The 22,998-nt window shown below is 46.7% G+C and overlaps 1 protein-coding gene across 1 annotated transcript in view; it reads left to right on the top strand.

Annotated features, from left to right (window-relative positions):
* The window catches only part of SK (small conductance calcium-activated potassium channel), a 499,813-nt gene that overhangs the window by 381,926 nt on the left and 94,889 nt on the right, over positions 1 to 22,998 (top strand). The window contains exon 5 of the mRNA XM_055062880.2: positions 9,142 to 9,237. Coding sequence (XP_054918855.1) covers positions 9,142 to 9,237 — 96 coding nt within the window. The remainder of the gene's footprint in view (positions 1 to 9,141; positions 9,238 to 22,998) is intronic.

The following is a 22,998-nucleotide window of genomic DNA, read 5'->3' as shown; positions in this document are numbered from 1 at the left end:
AGTGTTTTCTTCGGTTGGTTCGCAGCCGTCAGAGGGAGGAGGCAAACTAGCCACCCGAGCGGCAAACTATCCGGTGAGTAAGCAAGCGCGACAAGGACGAGAGACGCGGCCGCAATCTCGAGACGACGACGACGACTCAATCGCGGGGAAAGGAGGCGGCTAGGTCGGTGTACGGATAAAGGCGAAGGCGCGGTGCTGTGAGGAGAAGTGGGGGAGGCAGCAAAGAGGAGGAAAGATGCAGCGGGCCTGGCCCCGAGCATCGCTGTAGCCCCGTTACGGGAGATGGTTTCTCGCGGCTCTCCAGCCCCTCTGCATTCGCGTGGCAATGGGCTTCTCGGCAGCTCCAAATCAAAGGAACAGATAGAAGAGAGATAATAACAAGGAAGACACGAGGAAGGAAAATGACGTGAGAGAAGGATTACTATATGACATTTCCCTCCTCTCCTCCCTGTCCCTCTTTCTCTCTTTCTTTCTTTCTTTTCATTCTTTTTTTTTTCTTGTTTTTTCTCTAGCTCATTTGCCGAGCACTTCGCTCCATTCACCTTTCTTTGCATCTGCCCTGTTTGTTTCCGTCAGTACAGTATTTTCTATTTTCATTATTTCACTTTCTTTCTTTCTTTCTTGTCTGGAAGGAGAAAAGAAGAGGTGCCAATCCCAGTTTGCCTTCTTTTTCTGACATTTTTTTTCCCCGCGTAATGGTGGCAGTTGCGGCCCCCTTGTTTCAACGGCCCGTTATCGTTCGCGCTTCCAATTTGGGCGCGGATTGCGCCCGATTTTTTTATCGCTCTTGCGCCTCGGGGCGTTCGTGCACGCAGCTCGGTCCGCGCGTGCCACATTAACGCGAATTCAGGCTCCGTTGTGCCCCCCAAACTAAGGAGCCGAAGACCAAGAAGCGGTCGTTCAGAGGCAGCACCCGGAAGTTCGAGATAGGATGATGCTGCGCTTCGGTAATGCTTCTCGGCGATAGCAGTGCGATAAGTAGTTTCTCCCGAACCACCACTCCGTTGCTGTTCAGTTTGGTACTAAATTAATAAGCAATTAATAATAAATTTTGTGCTTCGGCTACTCCCTTCCATACTGTTCTGTTGCAATCAATCAATCAATCAATCAATCAATCAATCAATCAATCAATCAATCAATCAATCAATCAATCAATCGATGATGTGAGTGCAAAGATAATTATATTAACGATAAGCGTGCCATCGACGGAGTGCTCACTAAACATCACTGTCCAGACTAAACGAATATGGGATACACTCTCGCAGTCCTTAAAATTCAGGTGCAAGGGAGAGAGAGAGATGAATAGGAAAGGCAGGGAGGTCAACCAGATATCAGTCTCTGGTTTGCTACCCTACACTGGGGATGGGAGATAGGGGTTAGAAAGATGACAGAGAGGACAACGCAAAAAAAACAAAAAAGAAACACACGCACACATGGAGACACACACACACAAAAGGCGTTCCAGTTAAAGAGGTTCGCGAAGGCCGGTAGATCGCAGAAAGCGCAATAGCGCTTGCACGGCCTTCTTCTGTGACGTTAGGTTATCAGGTGCAGGACTGCTTCATGTACTAATATGGATGACAGTCTAAACAACCTGTTGAATTCGAGCTCTGTCCACTGTATCAAAGCATAAACGTACCCCTGCATACATAACTATACGGCTGAAGCTTATCACATATATTCTTTGGTTTGAAGCTAAACTTTTCGACAGAATTACCTGTCTGGTTCGGAAGATTGATTAGGACTTTGAGTGTGAATCCAATCAAAAAAGGGGAATTTAACTCCCCTTTTTGGTTGGACTTACTCTCAAAGTCCTAAATCTTTGGTTTGCAATACATACTTTAGTTCACTATATAGATTTCCTTATGTGTGTGCATAACTTATAGACCTTACGCAAAAGTGTCGTCATCTGATGGCGATGCGCCGCAACTAGCTTGCGGGCGCCATGTTAGAAGGTTGCGCTGGCCCCAAAAGCGAGAGAGCCCACTGCGCTCATTGCACAGGGTTCATTCATCAAGTGAACGCGCCGTGGGTTAGGTAATTGTTCTGTCTTTTAATTCCAACATGCGAACTAGCGTTTTATCGCACCACTAGTTACAACATCCAAGCAGTCCTTGAGGTAACGTTGCAGCCACACTTCATGCAATGCATGCAGAAAATTATTAGCAGTGGAGGAGTAGCAACCAATTCATCCCTGCCGTAAAAGAAAGAGCAAAAAAGAAAAAAAAATACGAAATTGCCGGTAAATACAACGTGACGAACAGTAACACGTTGCTGGTCCTTCATAGCAAGGAAGTTAACGATCTTTTTCTTTGTTTCCAATCGCAGTAACTTTGTTTGAAAGAAGCTGTTGGCTTCCTTCACTTCTCTGTTAGAAAAAGTCGAGCGTCATAACATTTGCTTAAATAAAATTCTGCCCGCTTGTGATCAAACTGCTGTTCCTTGGCCTCCTCGCAAGAACAGAACACAAAAAGCTACATCTTCATGCGACGGATAACTAATTGGTGATTTGGTAAAGAAAAGCAGATTCCGAGCTTCTGGGGCGGGTTAACACGCGCGCACATAAACGACGAAATTGAACTGCAGGCACGACTCATAATTTGCGCCATGCACCCATAACGTCGTCGTTTGAAGTGTTCACATGCAGGAAATCGCGTCGTATAGCCTAATTAAAGCACGGGAAAATTCGTAGTCACCAAGCTGTTGTAGGCCAATCGCAACGTTGCGGCAATCGCAGTATCCACAGATAGACGCCGAGTAATGGATTCTTTTTTTTTTATGTACTCATATTTTTTTGGGCGTTACCCTGCGCTAATGCAAGATGTCCTGAAAAAAAGAAAAGCGTGACAATTAGATGTATAAGAACTGAACATTCTTGAAGCGATTTATTCGTTTTCCATTGGAAGAATTATTTGGCGATCTCGGAGCTGTTTAAGACAGCTAATTGAAGCTTAGTCACAACGTGTGCTAGTCATTTCATGAAGCGCTGGTGTTTTGTAGTATTGATTGCATGAGACCCGTGGAGACCCGTACATGCCGGTAGCTTATAGCTACCATAGAAACACTAACGCGGTCGTGGAAGCATTTTTCTTTAATTTTTTTCTTTATCTTTTTTTTTTGTCTAAAAAGACGAACGACGCTTATAGTGCAGTTGAACGGGAGTTCGGCTGTGGTACATTAGGCAAATTTTGGGCACCCTATGCTTGAGTGCTGATGGAATATGGCACATAAACGCCCAAATTTTAGAAGAAGCCAGCTGGTAATGCTCTAGAAGGAAACGACAAAAAGTAGTATTACACTCCTACACTACATTTACACTATTGCACATAACACTACATTTGCGAGACTACAATTATCGCAAGAACTGGCCCAGGCGTTGAGAGAATGGAGAACCACGACCTCGTGTGCTTATGAACCCTTCGCGGGGTTAATGAACGCGTTAAGACGATTGGCGCGTTTCGCTTAGGCATTGTCGAGGCGCAGTTGGAACGTAGGCGAGAGCTTGCGCCAACAGGCAACGCGGGGACAACAGGGGCTTGGGAGAGCGAGGGTGATTTGGCGTTCGCGGCGATGCCTCTCCCCTCGCGCAACACCTGGTGCGCTATCGGCGCAGCAGGTGTACCCTTTCGCCCATTCTGCTCCGTCGAGGAGTGCTCGTGTCGGGGCGCCGCAGCCAATGAGAATTTAGGTGCCATTTCGCTGCTACAGATGCCGGACGCCGGCTTTCTCGCCCAGTGAACCGTTTTACTCTTTCGCATCAGCAAATACTTGCAAGCCGTCAAAAATAAAAGAAAGCAACATATTGTAGTAAGACTGTAGAAAAAGTAAGATTGTAGAATAAGTAAGACTGTAGAAAAAGACAAGACCTGCATGCTGCATTCCCGGCTCACTACAGAATTAGCGAAGGTTTTTACAACGTCGTATATATATATATTTTTTAATTCGCCAGTAGCCTTCGCTAATATCTGCGGTTTTGCCATTGGCTTGAGTTTGTTCTTGCAACCTGCTCTAGCGTGCGAAATGCTTTATCAATGGGGCGCCCGGCCTGTTTCGCAAGTGCGTTCGCTCAGCCGTGCCTCTCAGTGTGATACCTCTAAGAGGCATCGCCCACAAGCTTTACGTGCAAAACTTCTCCGTTTTTTTTTTTTTTTTTTTTTTTGTCAGCGGGATAAAATACGAGCTCGACGTGAATTGCAATACTCGCGCGAGCGCTTAACGCGCCGCCTCGTCTCATCATCATGTGAATCACGTGCGCATCGCTGACGACAACGCGTGCCGTTTGTCAACAAGAGAGAGAAAGAGAGAGAGAGAGAGAGAGAGATGAAAAGGAAAGGCACTCGGCTCCTTCTATTTGTGCGCGCGCCCGTGTCGAGTTGTGTATTTTTCTAGCTACCGAAACCCCTCGTCAGGATGCGCAGCACCCCGGCAGCGCTATAGAGTCAGTAGCAGCAAACAGCGAGGCAAGCTGCGTTCCTCTCGACTCGCCCGGTTGTTTCTTTCTCTAACTTTCCTTTTTGGCCTCTCTTGTCTTCTCACGATGGAACAACGTCAAGCTCTTGTTTCGCCATTGCTCGGCCTCTCAAAAGACAACACCTCCCCTTCTTTCTCTTCCTATTTACTTTCCTCGTCCTCCTCCTTCTCTTCGCCCTCGTGTCGTCTTTGTCCCTCATTTCGTATTTCCATTGTACTTCTGTTTCGGTCGCACTATACCATTCATCTCATTGCTTTCCTCCACTTCCTGCGCTTTTGTATTACGCGCTTCCGTGTGGGTAGCGTGAATCCCTGCGTCAGTCGTTTAGCCGTCAGCGGCGCGCTGTCCAAGCGCGACCCGCGCGCGCGCCCATCCAACAAAGTGTCCTGGCGCGACGCCAACGAATGCTTGCGCGCGAATTATGCGCGATATTTTCCCTCCGCCTCTACTTCTCTGTCCTTTGCTTCTCCGAATGCCAAGCGGGGCAAGATAGGGACTGCGTGCATAGTGAGTGGTGCGTCGAAAAGACTAGTAAAAAAAGAATTCCAACAACGACGAAATTCAAGCCAACTCCTAAACGGTGATGAAGGGGGATGTTCCAACGTACACGAATCTCCGCACGCACACCGCCAGTTTCACGGCGAGTCGTGCGGATTCACCCACCCCCCCACCCACTCTCCCACTCTCCCACCCCCCCTCCGTGGTACAACATAGCGATCAAGGAATGTTGCTGGAAAAAATAAGTGCGTGGTATTTCCAAGCTGCAGGCTTGGTTTCATCTGTCTGTCTGTCTGTCTGTCTGTCTGTCTGTCTGTCTGTCTGTCTGTCTGTCTGTCTGTCTGTGTCTGTCTGTCTGTCTGTCTGTCTGTCTGTCTGTCTGTCTGTCTGTCTGTCTGTCTGTCTGTGTCTGTCTGTCTGTCTGTCTGTCTGTGTCTGTCTGTCTGTCTGTCTAACTAACTAACTAACTAACTAACTAACTAACTAACTAACTAACTAACTAACTAACTAATCGCTCAGTTGCCTGGCTCTCTTTTCCAGGCAGTGACAAGAAACATATTACCTCTCTCGTTATTGATGTGATAAAAAATGAGGCGTTGGCACGCGGATGCAGCCCCTGCTACTTCTTTCCTCGTGAACAGATGGTGTTGTACACATCTACTACAATGCAGTTATGCATATTGCTTTATGTAGAAAAACGAGTTCGTTTTAGTAAACGTGCACACAACTGCATAGCAACGCAACTGTTAATGGAACTAGCATCAACATCACACAGCAATTCTCAAACCAAAGTGGCGAACAAAAATATTCCTAGAATATGAACAACGCTGTCCTGTAAGACACAAGGCAGCAATACAAAATTAAAAAAACGCTGATACGAACAAAATAATAAATATTTATCAAGAGTATTGTAGAAGCATATTTCGGAGCTGATTCTTGAGTATAGCGTGCCTAGTGCGACCTATGCTTGAAAGAACGGTTGCAGACACAAAAAAGGTGTCAATACAATGCACGTGTTACGGTATGGGTTAGAAAATTCCATGTTCACTACGCATGAGCTGGCCGGCATTGCACTTGATGAAGTTTTACATTGTTGTCCCAAGTGAGCACAGGGACAGTCTCTGGTGACATGTGCTCAGCACTCGATATATAAAATAGAAGAAAAAAAATGTCAACTAGATTTCTGCCGTGTATTATCACGCATTAAAATGTTTGGTTGTAAGACATGTAAGCGGCTACTCTTTATTAGCCAACATTACTTTATTTGGTAGGTTGCAAAGTATGAACGATTTAATAAGCGGATGAATATCAGTTGTTTAATGGCGAGCATACGTTTTTTTAGAAAGTTTCCAAATGTCCAGGGTCAGACGAGCGAGCACATGAACCACCGCTCCCATACACCATTACCTAACGCTATTTGGTGACAACGGACATAACGCGAGCCATTTGTACAAGTAGAGTATGCGTATAGTTTCTTACCCTGGTTCTTTCGTGTACATGCATGCGCGCCTGTGTGCAGCACTGGGAAACAGTCGTTGAAATTTACAGTGGCACTCAGGCGCATGCTTCAGCAAAATTCATCCGAGTCAAATGCAACGCGCGCTTAACTAACGTCACTTGGTTAACGTTGCGTCGGACTGCACCTAGCCTAACGAAGAGGGAGTCCTAGGTCTGCAACCAACGAAGCGAGTGCGATTACGTTTACAAATGAAACTGGAGTTCATCATGCACGATCCTGCACCATCTTGATTCCGCAGTGCAATGCACAATTTCCTCCGAAAAACGCGTTACGTTTACTTTTGCGCGCTCTACTGGCAACGGCGTGCGCTATGTGTTGCGCATGTTGCAGCCCTCTCAAGTGGAATCTGTTTTTGTTTCGTCTTATTTCAGTCACTCGTGCAGACGTGCTAGCGTCTGAAACGTGCACATTGGGTTCAGCTCTCGTGCCGTCGCTGGCCATTTCACCTTCAATATGCGCTGCTAGCTACGTCGGACCGCTACAAAAGAAAAAGAAAGAAAGTACAATGTTACACGTGTATACTGCGGAAACGTTCCGTCAGTAGCTCAGTGATTCCGCGTTTTCCGTGTTGTAACTATTACGGAGCCATGCGTAATTTATGAGGAATCGATATCACTTTCGTAATCATGATACGGAAAGCACGTCTCAACATTTCAGCAGGAATATTGCAACACCTGACCCTTATAATATCAGGTTCAGACAGGGAATGAACTTGGCTTCCTTTTTTACTATTAGTTTATGGCGTTCCCTTTTTATCATAAAAACTGTACATATCGTATAAACTAGAATCTATAATCGCAGAACCATGCATATGTCTATGAATCATAGACTGTTTCCAAGATAGCCTGTGCACTAACGTATATGTGACCCGTGGTTAAACGGGCCTGTAGACTATAAGACCATTGTAGCGATTCTTTGTACAGACAGGCTGAATAGATCTCGTAAGTAAACTTTGCAACCTGTGCAGTCTAGTAAGCCATCTGGCGGCGAAGCTTCATTGCAAATGTATTTTTACATGACACTGGCATTTAAGGTGCGTTTGATGCTGTTGGATCCCGTTGTCCGTTGAACAGCACGCCTTGTCAGCTACCGCTGCTTGATGCCTGTGTTGCAGCAGCCACCAGAGTGCGTTTTGAGTTTGCATTTGCGGCCTTTCATCGTCTTTCCGTTCAAACACGTCCATATGGAGTGCTGACGATACGCATCTTTTGAGCCTATGTGTGGGTGTGCAACTTGCAGCAGGACAGCCATTGTGCTGTATATGTGGGGATATGTATGCACGGTCGACGTTCCAAAAAAGGAACGTCAATCCTTATTCCCAGCATCCAGCTGAACGGGAAAGCGAAGGCAACCACCATCGCGCAGACATCCGTTCTGGGCGATACGGCGCCGAAGCGGCTGCGGTATAAAGTGTCGGCTGGTCGCACCATTGACGCCTGTGTTCGCCTACGCGTCTGAGGGGCCCTGCTTTGCATTGAGTGCGGTTATGTATCCGCAGCGGTGAAAAATGCTCGCTTGTGTGCCAGCGCGCCACGATACCCTATATTTTCTTGGGACAGAGCTAGTGTGGCTTCCAGTGCGAGCGCGAAATAGCACACGCACAAAAGGAGGGAGCATTTTTCACGTCCCGCAGCATTTCACGTCTACTTTGTTATATCAAGTACGTAGCAAAAACAGAAAGCGAAACTGTTGTTTCGTTTTTGGCTTGTGTTGCATATCACGTGTACTTTGTTATATCAAGTGCCTAGCAAAAACAGAGAGCTACACCATTGTTTTCTGGCTTGTGCCGCCGGGAGGAAACTATGTGTTTGTGTGAAAGCTTGGAGAAAGGCTTTCGACGTTTATATCCGACCCCGTCTTCTAGATATTCATGCCTTGGTGGAAGTCTAGTGCTTTATTTGTTGTTGTTGTTGCTCTTTTTCTTTTAAGATTTTTACAGCGGTCGCGAGTGCGCGCCGCAGCTTTAAAATATGACGCTGAATGAAGATTACACGACTTACTGAGAAGTTTTCGTTGAAGAATTGCAACAGAACGAAAACGCGCAAGTTGTCTGCCCGAAGTACTTTCTCGTGACGTGGTTACTAGTCGCGGAAAACAGAACAACGAAAAACGACCTGAAGTACATGTTGCGAAGGAACACGCTTACGTTTAAGAAGGGGAGTGTGTGAGTTCTCGGCAAGTAATCACTAAATTACGCTTTCCAAAAGGAACAAGAAGCGATTGCTAAAGAAAAGATTACTTGATTACGGGAGATTAGGTCACAGGAAAACGGTAATCTCTCAATTTGCAATCAAATGCTTACAAGCTTGCCGTGCGATAGTTTCAACTTTCCGGATTTATCCGAGGGATAAACTGAAGAAATGACTGACTTCAAGCATATATTTTCATAGCACCGAGTTAATTAAACACACAATAGTGCTAATTATCCTAGCGGCTGTAAAGAAAGAGTGCAGGCCAAGGTCAAGGATATAGGGATAGATAAGATGAGAAATGCTTGACAGCAAAAAAAAAAAAAAAAGATAAATAAAAATAAAGAAATATAGAAAGAAAAAGTTGTCATTGGCGTTTGTATTTCATGACAAACGGAGAATTAAGTCCCCACATGGCGTGTTAATCGTTCTTTTTTTTTCTCTCTCTCTCTTCTCTCTTCCAGAGTTCGGTGTACTCGATGTCGGTAAAAACGCTCATCACTGTGTCCACCATCATGCTGCTCGGTCTCATAGTAGCCTACCATGCCTTAGAAGTTCAGGTGAGTACTCCTCGTCGTTTTCCTCGGGGCATCTGGGGCCGGAATAACAAAGCTTTGCTTTTTAGAAAACACTGTCTCTCATAATCTGTCGCATGCTCGGCTGTGCCCTTTATTATAACAACTGGATGATTTCCACTATTACCAATCACCCTCACGTCGGAACGGCTTCGCAAGTCGGGGCCCTAATTTGGTAAGAACGCGCATACGGCAAGCCGATCGTCTCGAACTGTCACCGGTTTCTCCGGGTTTATTAGTAGCAAGAGGCTATTTTGGGGTCAAATTCTCTCAACACGTCGTAATTCTGAAAAATCTGCAGGATAGAGCAGAGCAGTATTTCGTTATGTGGAAGGTCTAACCTACCTGATAATTTAATTCAGTAACAAGCTCACTATTCTAAGCTTACGCTACGTCATTCTAATGGCTGCATGAAAGCGACGACAACAAATGGGTAGCGTTTCTAAAACCAAGTAGCGGTGCTTCAGCCTTTCAGATGACACTGCGACATAGTCTCCCAAGCAGGGATATGCAAGAAAAAGAAAAGCCCACGAAGACAGGAAATGTTTCGCTTAGAACTGCACTCGCTGAATGATATCCCGATTCGGCTGCGCATTTGCTCCCGACCAGAGCGTCCGCGATATCGGATTACCGACGAAATCTCCCTGCGCTACACGATATCCCCACCCGATTCGGTGCCGCCCACCGACGTCGCCGAAACCGCGCGACAGCTTCGCGGCGTCCGCTTCCTGGTTCCCGCCAGACACGCCAGCGAGCAGTACGTCATTCCGCCACCCGAGCAAAATTCGCCGCCGGTCGAGGCAAAGTGAAGAGCGAGAAGGATGTGGGGCGGGCAGGCGGGCAAGCGAGCTAGAAGGGAGCTCCTCGTCCCTACCCTCCCGCCCGCCTGCTCGCTCGCGCTTGCGAGCCGTCGGGAGAACGATTTTGTTTTATTCATCCCCAAATTCCCACACTTCATTCCAGAAACGGGCTCGAGGCGAGTTCTCGGTTTCCCCCTCTGCCCCTATACTCTTCTGCCCACTCTGGAAAAACAGGTCTCCCCTTTCTCAGGCGGACCCTCGAATGCGCACATTCGGGAGCAGGGAGCCGACCCCGGCGTAGTGAGAACGCACGCACTCACGCACAGACGCAGAGACGTGCTCATCTCGCTAAAAGCGCCAGCCGTCACCCTTTCCCTTCTCGTTCCTTTTTTTCTTCCCGTACTATTTAGTCCCTCCTTCACCCTCCACTCCGTGCTTCACTGCCTTTCTTCTCGCTCCTCGCTCTCCCCCAGATAACCCTTTACTCTCGTTCTCGTCCCACCCTCTCCGCCTGTGGCCAGTGCGCGTATTTCTCCGCATCTCCCGTTCCCAGTCCCCTCTTGCTTCCCGCTCTCTCGCCCTCCCGTTATACCCGACCTCTTCGCGGGCCGTCTCACAGCCACGGTTTTTATGGAGCCGGCGGCTCATTTTCACTCTGTTTGTGAATATCGCTTAACAAGCGTGCGCGGTTCGCGGGTATAGTATGTGCGCGGCGGCATCGATTGCATATCGCCTGCGAGCGGTCACTTCATCTAGCTTGCTGCTCCGCCTCCGGCTTTACCAGTTTTACTACATTTTCATTTCCTTCTTCCTTCTCACTTTTTTTCTTTTTTTCTGTTTTTTCGGCTTTGGACCTTTACTCCTCGACTTTTCGCTTGCTTCTCTGCCAGCTTGTTTTTGGCTTTCGCCGTCGGGCGTGCTTCTGCCTCAAAGGAACGGAAGCCCCGCGTTAAATATGAACGGTGCATAAAAGTGGCGGCTTGGGAGTTTCGAAGTAAGCCCCCCTGTTTCGACGAATTGGCTGGCACGTACGTTTGTTGGTCGGCTTCATTTCGTCTTTGTTCTCACATTGGCCTCGTCCCTCTAGCTTCCGCGTACCGATCCTCTTCGCCAGCTTCATTATTCTGCAGTTCTCAGCCGCTAGTTTTATGTTTACGGCTCGCAACTACGAGCGCCTTTTGCCACACGTTATTGTCCGCGGTGGTAGAGATTAGGAATGCCTTAACAATGAGAGAAAAGCTGAGAGGGGAGGATCGTAAAACATACGGCTTCGAACCGCTCCGCAAACTATAGTGCCGCCAGCCCGACTAGCAAGTATCGCACTCCAGGCGCGAGTTTCGGCTGAAGACGTGTTCTTGTTCTGCAAGGAATGTTCTCGGAATATTTCAGAACATTTTTGAAAGCGACATAAATTGTACGGTATGATTCGGGAAATTAGTGTTTCTGTTTGTTTGTTTGTTTGTTTGTTTGTTTGTTTGTTGTTTGTTTGTTTGCGTGCCTGAGCACAGACTAGGCAATACCTCTTTCTTAAATTAGTCGTCTACAAGAAGGAGGTATGGCGTTGGCCGAGTTCCAGCAACGGAAGAGTAATGCTCCTTGAGCAGCGCGAGCCGTCGCTCGCAGCGCAAATGTGACCAAGTTGCAATATTTGGCTCCATTATTGTGAGTAATCGCCCTTTTAATATGGGGTTGTTTTTGTTGCCAGCAGGCAAAAGCATGAACGTTCCTTGACTCCACCTTTTTTATGATTGAATATATATATATATATATATATATTCTTTGAGAGCGGTAGGTTACCTTAAGTACCGCACAAAGCGATTCTAAGCAAGTTTTTTTTAGGTGTTATGGGCATTAGGCACCTTAAAACTTTACGAACAGATCACTTGCTACTGCGAGTTCTATTTCGAAACTGGTGATAAGGAGGCGGTAGAAATGGGGAGCGGAAGTGTTATAGGTCGAAAAATGTGTTACTTCTACACGGCTGCTCCTATCGAGTGCACTATGCAGCCTTCGTTTTTTTTTCCTTCTTTTTTTTTATTTTTCTTCCACCTTTAGCAAAGCAGAGCCCCACGATCCATTAGTGTGTGTGAAATATATAGGGGTCGCAAAACGGAGCAATGTGTTACACTTCTTGATCCTCTTTTTCCGCGCATAAAAAGCGCGTGTCCTCGCGATAGTATTTATTGCTTCGCATTTTTCTTTTCTCGGGCCGACCTTCCTTTAATCTTCTTATTATTTATTTTGCTGCGAAAGGGAAAAAAAGAAAGCGTTCGTTCCGCCCCCAAATGCAAGGTCAGAGGCGCACCCATTATTGATGTCCGCATGCATGCCGCTTTTTCCGTGCTTACGTCGATGGTTTTGCAGCTTGGTAGCCGGCGGTGTATGAACGACCCATTCCATGCGCTAAAGCTTCCGTGGCGAGAATGCTGAGAATGCCGGCGTCGTGAGGTGTAAATTACGAAGGCGGCGACGCGGCGGACACCGCATGCATCAGTGTGGCATTCGTGGTCTGTGATAAAAAACAAGCAACAAAAAGCAACTCTGATAACAACAGTGACACAACCGCCGCGGCAATAACCAAAGCCTGCGTAAGGTATATTGAAGTACGCTAATATTTCGGACTAAAGTCAGTCTCTTGAGTACACGTCATAGTTAAACTAAAGTTACATTCTGGGTTTTTCACCTCCCAAAAAAACTACGTTTTGATTAAGAGTAACGCCGTAGTGAGGGGACTCCGGATCGATTTAGACCACCTGGAGTTTTTTAGCGTTCACCTAAAGCTAAGAACACGCGCATTTTTGCATTTCGCCACCATCGAAATACGGCCGCCGCGGCCTTGATCGATCCCGCGACCCCCAGCTTAGCAGCGCAACGGCATATCCACTAAGCTACCACGGCGGGTCGAGTCATAGTTGAGTGCTCTTAGCCGAATTCTCTATAGACGTGGAATATTTGATCGATCAATCGATTGATTCATTGATCCATTTATTGATTCTGTTTGGTTGGTTTGATGTTTTAAAGAAGCATTCACGGCGCTACAAGGCACAATAAGTTGAAGGCTGCATAATGATTCTTGCTACCTGAGGGTAATTCGACGTGTACTGCAAGTTCGACAACTACATTTTTTTTTTTTTTTCGTTTCGCCCCGAAAAGTAGGCTTCCTGGCTAGGAATTTAAACCGCGATCGCAAGATCAGCAGCATATTGCCATGCTCGCTAAGTCACCACGGCGGGTCAGTTGCAGCAAATTTTAACTTATTTGCGTTAGTTTACACTTCAGTCATGCTATGCTGCACTTTTGTGTGGCACACAAGGACAACGTTGCGCGGAGTGGAGAGGGAGCTGAGCATCGGCGACGGCCGCTATGCGGGCCCGTTACATTTTGTGGGAAGCGGCGCACTTCGAGCTCGTCCTCTGAAGAGACAATAAAGATACCGACGACAACAAAGTGCGTGATCGACGCAGTCAAGCGAACGGACAACAATCGATGACGCAGCGCGCATAGAGTTATCAAGACGATCGACGCCGAACGTGTGCCTCCCACGTAGTGATATGCAGTGCAAGAATTCAACATGAATGGATGGTATTTGTGGCATATGCGAGATGGTTCATATTGATGCGGAATAATTGTTATGTAATTGTCGTATCTATACCGCTGCCGTTCAGGCTACACGTCTAGCGCACAATTAGAAGAAAGGTAAATTTGTGCGATAGTTTGGCTAAGTGACTAATATATACTAAAACACTTTTTAATTACTAGCTTAGGGGACATGCTGTAGTCGCGAAATTGAAGCCGAGGAGTAATGAAGTCACGTCTGCTTAGTAGAAATCCTAAGAAGAGCACCATTTTCGGTATATGCGACCTTAAAATGTGCTACGAAATACGTAGGTGGCCCAGTTATCAGCCTTTAGAAAGCGTAGAAACGCCGAGGTACAATCTTTTATCTAATTTTGGGCACGAATGTATCGCAAGTGGTGCTAGCTGGCCTTATGATTTCTGCTCGACTTCAATTTTGTAATTAAGACATGTACCCCAAAGCCAGTAATTAAAAAAATTAATTAGCATGTTTTAGTTACATAACGAAATTATTTGTTGAAAGCTTTCTAGCTGCTAATGTCCACCTAGTCATGTAACCTGCCTGCAAGAATGACAGGAACCTAGATATGACAGCATTTTTATAATTATTCCGCGTAAAAACAAACACAAGGTATATGGGTGCCTCTGTGTACAAAGCTGCGTATCGGGCTTAGCTCCGTAATCGTCAGGAGATTTTGCGATATGATGGAGCTGCTCGTTGCAATTAGTGCAGCTACCTTATTCTTAATAAGATTTCGTCTTATAGTCACGGTGAGCGTGAGCTGAAGCCACGTCATTGCACTGGCTGCAACCTCCGCGCGCCACTGGTCCGGCAACCATAGCTGAAAACTAATTTAGCTGCGCTTTTTAACTCTATTAACTTCTAGACTGAAGTCCTCTTGCAGTACATTCATCGCGCCGTTCTTTCTTTGTCCCTGAGTCGTAGCAGAGGATTAGGCTGTGCCTGTATCATCTCGCACGCATTTACGTTTATAAAATAAGAAGAAAGCTGCGTCCTACTTTAACTAGTGTGGTTACACAACGTGTCGTAGTGTCATAGTGTCAATCGTAGTGTCGACGTGCCGTAGTGTCATGTCAATGTCACAACGTGTCATAAGAAATGCTCTGTCAGTGGTCCTTCGCATCATTGTAGTTGGGTTGCGTGCCGTATTAGTTATACGGAGCGCTGCATTATTGCATGGTGCAGTTGCCCGCGCACATTCGGACTCCTTTATTATTAGTGTCTTCATCATCATCATCATGTCGGCACGTCATTGAAACGACAACGGGCACCTGTAAAGCGTGCTCTGTTGCCACATGATCATGCTTCGGGAGAAGCACGCATTCAATCCCCTCAAGCTGCAGCGAAACAATGTGCTCTTCTCCTCAAGCAGACTCGTATAGCAGCAGAGCACGCTTTACAGGTGTACACAGAAAGAAAAAGAAAGGAGACTGGGAAAGGGGAGGAGAATTTCAAGGCGGGGGGGGGGGGGGGATTTCAACAGCTTTGCTGCAAGCAATTGCGAATGAGAAATATGGCAGTGCAAATACCATATCCTGTCTTTTCTGAGTGCACAGCCTAATATAAACATTCACTGAGGCTGAACTATCCCATAAGCTACGTAAGGCTTTATCTCCAGAACTCAAGGTCGAAAGGTCTTGCATAAAATGTTATTTAGCGAGAGGCTAGAAGTAAGTTCCTTATTTAGAGACGCGTTTCATCGTACGTTTGGGTGCTGTAATGGTCTAAAATACGCATTTTTGAAGGCAGCGTGTTACCACGGCTTGACCATCAAATTCAAGGAAACGTATCTCAAAGAACAGAAAGAAATGCAAACTTCTTTGGGAATGGTAGCTGATCGATACCCTACTTTTTCCTCGCAAATGAAGCCACTAAGCTTTCTTTTGTTCTTTCTTTCTTCTAAGGGCGCGTGCGCTGTGAAAAAAAAAAAAGAACTCTCATTTGCTGGTTCAGCTTTCTCGCAACGGTGCTTTCTCATATTCACGAAGAATTCAAACGGTTTTCTTTTTTTTTAATTCACGTTAAACCTTTACTGCGTGGTCTCTTTACTACGGTTACCACGTAGTCAAAGTGTATCGCCTTCTCAGATGCGAAAGAATAAATAACTCTGCGAAGGCTGGTAGAAATCGATAAGAACGCGCGCCATGAATAGCCGTGGGCCATGACGCGGGCGGAAGTAAACAGCCTTTCACTTTTACCTGCATCTTTGCTGTCCCAGTCATTTCTTTTCCTTTCTATTTTTGGTCTTCTCGTGCAGCCTGCTTGTCTGGCCGTGCTATTGAATATAAATGCATTTAAAAGCTTGGCGTATACTATCCTTTACCGTTAGAGCGACCCGTAAAATGTTTTTTTTTTATATAATTCTCTTCTTTACGTGTCACCATTCTATTTCTGCCCCCAGGAAGTGAAAGAAACGGCTGCGTCCACCGCATTTTTCTCCAAATCAACACTTTCTCCAATGCTGCAGCAGGTCGCTACGACTCATGAATTTCTATCTGACACCAAAAGAAATACTTCTTTGAAAGCACCGGTTTACCCAGTGTCCTTAACCAGGAAGTCAGCAATACCGTGCACAAACTGAATCTATCGACTTAGCCTCGGGGCTGAAAATGGATGTGAAATAAGCCAGGAAAGTGCATAGCTCTATCAAAATTTAGCGAGCACTGCAAAGGAGGCCAGGAAAAGTGCTGACTCACGACGGAAGTCAGTCTTGGGAGTGCATGAAAAACTAATAACGAAATATTTCCTTTCGTTGAGACTCAGGGCAGAGAGGACTAGTGTGAAGACTGTTTTTCAGGTGGCAACATCAATGATTTCTTTTCTTATATCGCAGCGTTTCCTTGAGCAGTCAGTTAACTGATGCCGCTAACGTGCCTAGGCGCTGATAGTCAACTAACCACCGCTACGTTCGGCTAGTGTTTTAAGCGGTAAGGTCGAAAGCATGGCAGGTTGGGGCAAAATCTTGTAAACAGGCGTCCCGTTGCACATCTAAGTTTCCTTACACAGCGTGGACGACTTCACGCTCGCGCCACTTTTGAAGATCGGGGTCTCATGAGAAGTGAGGCGAAAGAGCGATGAGTGAAACATGATGGTCATTGTGGCACGAGCCTGTGCCGTCACGTCCGTAGGTCGGCTAAATAAACAAATATCACTTATACACGCTAAGGAAATATATGTTTAACTTATGCACTCGGTCTCATCAGACTTACCAAAGTCACACTCGGACTCACACTCACCAAGATCAAACATAGCCAGGCTCACTAGAACTCGGCAAAAGTAGAATCAGCCGGGCTCATTTGGACGCGGACTCACCAGATATCCTGTTCACCGGGCTCACTGGGACTCAGACTCACAAGATATCCTGTTCATCTTGCTCACTTGGACTCAGACTCGCCAAACACAAACTCAGCCGGACTTAATCAGACTCAGACTCACCGGTTGCTGTAATTCTCAGTGCATCGACTCGTGAAATAATTCACCGACCTCACGCTGCGTTTTAACTTCTAGCGTATTGTCCGTCATATTGTGCGGGATGATTTTAACAGGCCGCATTGAAACACAAGCCACAAATATGAAATGGCTTTTGTGATTGAAAGTAAACACAAAAATATACTGCGAAATGATCAGGTGTGCCACGCCATAAGGCATAGGCTGACCTCGGAAGCCAATTCCAATATTTCCTGTTTCCAGCCCCGCGCTGTAGGTTGCCTTGACGCTGTCTTCCGAGCTCCCGGGCACACATAATTACGCCTGAGCAATTACTGAGCAGTGCACAGTGGAATAAAAGTAAAGACCAATCTTGAACATTTATATGTACACATTTCGTTGGTTATACGATCTGGATTACTAGATCGTATCAAGGTGTACATACCAGTGGAGCTGGTTAGCAAAGCCATTGACTCAGGGCTGCAAAGTCTGTCATTTACAGCGAAGCTCTTAGCCTCTAGACGGCTGGGATTTTTCGTGTTCGTCAGCAAAAAAATAAATAAATAAACAAATAAATAAATAAATAAATAAATAAAAATAAAAAATAAAAATGATTGAACCGAAAAGAAGTCTATATCTCCTTTGGAATCGGGCATAGAACGCACAGCTCAGTATTAATTTCAATAAAGAAAGGCACGAAACAAGCGTCAAAACCGCATGGTGGATGATAAGGCGCCTGTGAACAATGCCAGGCACTTTCCTACTCCCGCGTGTGTTTAGCGGAAAATATTACGGTTGCATAAGCTGCTCCGGGGGGAAAGGGGCAACAGCAGCATACGAATCAGTGAGTGACGTCAGCAAACTTCATATATAAACCTGCCTAGCAACTCATTCAGTTCGTTGTAAGACCGCTATGGGTAGACCACGCAAAGTTGATTCCCGAAGAGCAGCGTGTGAATACGATGAACGTCGAAGAGTGCAAGATCGTAATGATCAACAACGGTGTTGTGCTAAGACTAGGCAGGGCAATAAAGCATTTCATATCTCCATCGACAGGATTTGAATGGTATTCTCACAGCTTCGTTGGCCATCCACTTTCGCAGGGTCGGAATGGCGAATCAATTTTTTCTTTCGCTCGGTGATGTCATATGTTAAGTTATCGCTCGCTGAGACAAAAATATATTCTGTTTCTTACGAATGTTTGTACGCCCTGTTTTGGGGAAACATTTTTCCACCTGTCATCAGCATGCCCTCAAAGACGTGCCCCCAGCTGAGGCTGTTCCACTTCTTACTATGTGTCTCTTTCGGAACGTTTTCTAACCGCTGAGTCCGCCGACGCACAACAACGTTAGTTGCTTTCAGAGACCAGAAAAATAAAGTTAGAAGAAAACTTGAAAGACACTTAGAAATTCGTTTTCCTTCCAGCAGTTATGCTTATCTGGCCTCCAGGAAGAAACTGGGTTGAGAAGAGGAGGCGAAAAACGGCGACAGAGCCGAACAACCAAAGCGCTTTAGAAAGCGACGCCCACCGTTTTCGGTGCGCGCGCGTACACCTGTTTACGTTGCCGTCACTGGGTATCGTGCGCGTGACAAACAACAATACTAGGCCTTCCCATACCGCCTCAGGTGGGGCCGCCCGGTAGACTACAGCAAGAAATATATTGAATAAGTAAAATATTATTTTTTTCTTTGAGAACGTGCTTCCTTTTTTGCTGTTCTCTCGCAAAAGTTTGGTCGTGCAAGTGAATTTTTCTTTATTTTCCTTCGACGAGGCTTATATAGATATATTGCGCTTGCGTAGTGAATTTCGATTGTTAAGAACAAATACAGAGAAAAAAAGAAACAGACCTTGCTCTAAGAACGCCAGCGAGACTGGTCACGCAGCGGCGTTAGATTTCAACAAGGAATATCCTGGCCTCGTTGCTTGGTAGTTTCAGCGGGCACAACACAAATTCAATCGCGAAAGTACTATAAGCCTCCGCTGGTCCCGTCCTTTTCCTTTCTTTTTTTTCTTCTTTTTTTACCTAGAGACTGGGGGAAAAACGAGAGACGCCGGAAATGTCCTTACACAAAGCGTTTTTTATTAGCGAAAGATCGTTTCGAGAACGAGATGCGGAAACAACGTCTTTCTTTTCCCGCCTACGTTTTGCTTTTACGAGCGCATCGAAATCCATTCAACCTCTACTGCCCAAGGAAATAGCGAGTTATCGAACGCCCTCGGACTCTGATTTGAAACAAAAACGAAGCATTTAAAAAAAAATAAAGAAATCAAGGCGCGCACTAGAATATTCTTTTTTTTTTTCCTTCTTTAATTTTCAACTTCTTGTTAGAAGTTCGCTTGCGTCGCTTGTTACCACTGTTGAGGTTTTCGTTTTCACTTTGTATTTCAAGCAAAGAAAGAGAAAGAGAGCAATGCAAAGCCACAAAGAAGAAGCAATAGAGAATTCGGCATCGCGACTCGGCAATCGTAACTCAGTAAGACGAATGTCCAAATAAAGAAATCGAAAAAAAAAAACAGGGCGAATACTAAGGGGGAAGCAGAGGCGAAGGAGGACACTGGAGCGATCAAGTTCTTGCAGGATTGAAAAGCACCAAGTCCACGGGCCATTGTTCCCAGTGCCTCCTTGCACACGTTTCCATGGTGCTCATTCTTCCTCTCTCTCTCTCTCTCTCTCTCTCTCTCTCTCTCTGTCCTCAAACCTCACTTTAACATAGCTCTTCGCTGTTTCATGTTGTCCTCCTCCCTCTCAGTTCTCCTGCTTTCTTTTTTCACATATGCAATATGCTGGAGACACTGACGAGAACACTTATCCACGGTCGATTCGTGTTTCCCGGGACGAAATTCTAATTGGATCTGCCGAGGGCGTCTCCAGCGTCTCCCAGATGAGGATGAGAAGCAAGAGGAGGACAAGAGCTCTTCTTAACTCACTCTCTCATCTTTTCGCAGTGTTTTTCCCATCATCGCATTTGCTTTTTCACCGTATTTTATCTATCTTTTTTTAGACACAGCTTCGGTGGAGTTCAGTACGCGCGCTTTAGCTTTCACGTGGAATCCCTTTCCCATTCTTCGCGTTCCCATCTGCGTATTTCTCTTCGAGCGAAACACGCCCGTTTAATTTTACTCCTCATTCGTTGTCAGTCGAGCCGAGATTGTTACGCGAAGACTGCAATGCGTCGCCGACGGACGCCGAGTGCACGACCGACGGTCCGCGTCGCGCGTTCTCCGTGGGGAGAGGGAGTTCTTCTCCGATCAGCGGTGGCGGTGTTTAAAACATGAGCCTTCCCCCGCGCTCCCAGATACCTCATACGAGTTCTCTCTTGCCCGCACCGACTCCCTTTCTCTTTTGATCTTCGCGGTCGCCTTCAGTCGGGTCTGCATCCACCGCTTGACTCGGCAGCAGAACCGACGTGCGCCGTGATACCTCTTTCTCGGGGAGTAAAACCGTGCGGTGCTGTGTGAGCTTGAGCTCGCGCTAGCCGCCCGTGGAACGCGATCTCGAAACTAGCTCGTTGCAAGTGACAATAGCCGCGTTTACGTGAATGCGACAACTGGCGCGTCGCGTCGCATGATATCAACTTTCCAGAACATCGCGTCCATGTAAACGGGGCCAATGCGCTAGGAAAGCGCGTCACATTAATGCGCCAGACAGGGGTGGATTAAGACGAGGACAGTGCATGTACACGCGATCGCATCGCATTAGGAATTCTGGGAAATTGAATTTGCTGCACACCTGCCGCGCTCGCCAAGCTGCTGTGTGGCGCGGCGCAGGACGCGTCTGGAAGCGCTGCTTTGCCTTCGATGTGCGACACTGTCTGCCGCCACCATCGCACCATGGGTGACGTGCTACATGTAAACGCTGGCGCATCGCATTGCTCTTAATGCGCTAGAAAATGCGATGCGCTACTGTCGCATTCATGTAAACGCGGCTGATGACTCGGGCGTGAAATAAATGCGTTCGTGTGCTGGCCTCTCAAGCTGGCTTACGGTTCGACGCACACGAGGTGCCAGCCAAGTACGAACGGCTCAGAACCAACTTCCTACCACAGTGTGGTTCGTAAGCACGAGCGCCGGCGCATTGGAATAAGCCCAGAGATAGAGTGAGAAGAAGTTAAAAGTCAAGCAAAGGCAGACTAATCAACACATCCGGCCAGCTACTCTACGCAGAGGAAAGGGTGTTAGAGGATCAAAAGAAAGAAAGAAAGAAAGAAAGAAAGAAAGAAAGAAAGAAAGAAAGAAAGAAAGACTAAGGGTGTTGCTTCCTCCGGAGTGTTACATTGAAACTGCAGTCGCTCACTGATGTCTGCCTGCTTCAGGAACCGCAGCAATGCACTTATCGCTTTCTGGGCTTGTGAGCCATGTGGCCACGATCCAAGTACTCTTGTCACCGTGAACGATCTTGAATCCAGGTGGTATAAGGTACTGCGGAGTAGAAGGCGCTGGAAACAGATGCAGAGATCTTCGATAGGCTCCTCACATCTTCGACTGTCGCAGGAAGGTGCGTCACTCATCCCAATAATAAGGAAGGAACAGCTCTTTGAGAATGTGACAGCCAGCCACGAACGAATAGCCCAACAGATTATTAGAGAAGGCAGCTGGCCACTGGCCAGTGGTTGTCCCGAACCATTCGTTCGTTAATAAGTGTTCGTTAATTAGGCCTACGGGACCCATATTCACTGAACTTCTCGAATGCCAAAGCACCTCCTTAATTACCGGCGTTATCACGTTCGCCATTCATGACCGGCAGGATAAAAAAAATCACACGCCTGCGCCGCACACGTAGAACAGTCACAGCGTAAGCTGAAGAAGCTGCTTCATAGGTCAGCACAGTGCGTTGGCGGGCTAGTTCGTGCGGATCCATGAATACTTGTTTAGCGCAATACAACGGACACAAGAAAGGCGACAGGACAAGGCGCTGCTTCATAGGAGCTCGATTTCCGGCACGACGCAATTGAGAGTCATGAGGGGCGAAGTCTATTCGCGTCATTTTCACGAGAATCAATGGCACTGTCCCTACGGCGTCGACAGAGAGCTGCGGCTTGTGCACAGCATCTACACAGCGGTCTGCTGAGCCCAACGTTGCCTCTTTGCAGCAGCCGCGCACGTAGATCTACGATTCGCTTCTTCGGCAACCGTTCGTACCTCCTTGCGAGAAGATGCCATAACGTATACCGAAGAGTAAACACAGGTACCGAGACTGCGCGGCGCACATGTCGCATCCCTTGACATGTGGCAGAATACGATGCAACCGCTACATGTCGTGACACCTGGTGGAACACAACACAACTGCAATGCAAAGTATACCTATCGACGCTACGCACCACGCATCTCACATCGGAGACAAGTGGCACGACACGATTCTGCTGGTACTGCTGCTGCTGCGGATGATGATGAGGAGAAAGAGGATTATTATTATTATTATTATTATTATTATTATTATTATTATTATTATTATTATTATTATTATTATTATTATTATTATTTATTGGTGTCCCCTTTGAAACGGGACGGTGACAAATAGTCACCTAGCCTGCTTGAGTTATTCAGGTATGCTATATATGTTTTTCATCCTAGCATACATCTCCCTAATCTTCCTTTCTTCCTCGAAACTTCTCTAGCTACCTTTTGCCGCTACCTAAGCAACTGCTACGTGACGCGACGCCTGGTAAAACAGTACGCAACTGCAACGCAAAGTGTGCTCGTATCGAAGCTACGCGGTGCGCATCTCACATCGCGTGACTCCTCGAGCGCTAGCACGGGTGTATAGAGCATGTTTCCGCAGCGCCGGCGTTGTGAAGTGGTAGAGTAGCCGACTCCCGCGCAGAGGACCCTGGAATCGGGAATTGCGTATTTTTAGTGCGAAAGCACTGCTTGCCTACCAACCTCGATTTCGCCTCTGTCCGTGTGAAGCCTCCTCATGTGCT

The sequence above is a fragment of the Dermacentor andersoni genome, chromosome 3 (assembly GCF_023375885.2).
Source record: "Dermacentor andersoni chromosome 3, qqDerAnde1_hic_scaffold, whole genome shotgun sequence".
In the NCBI taxonomy this organism is placed as follows: domain Eukaryota; kingdom Metazoa; phylum Arthropoda; class Arachnida; order Ixodida; family Ixodidae; genus Dermacentor; species Dermacentor andersoni.
The sequence above is the reverse complement of the archived record's forward strand: the minus strand, read 5'-3'. Positions and strand labels throughout refer to the sequence as shown.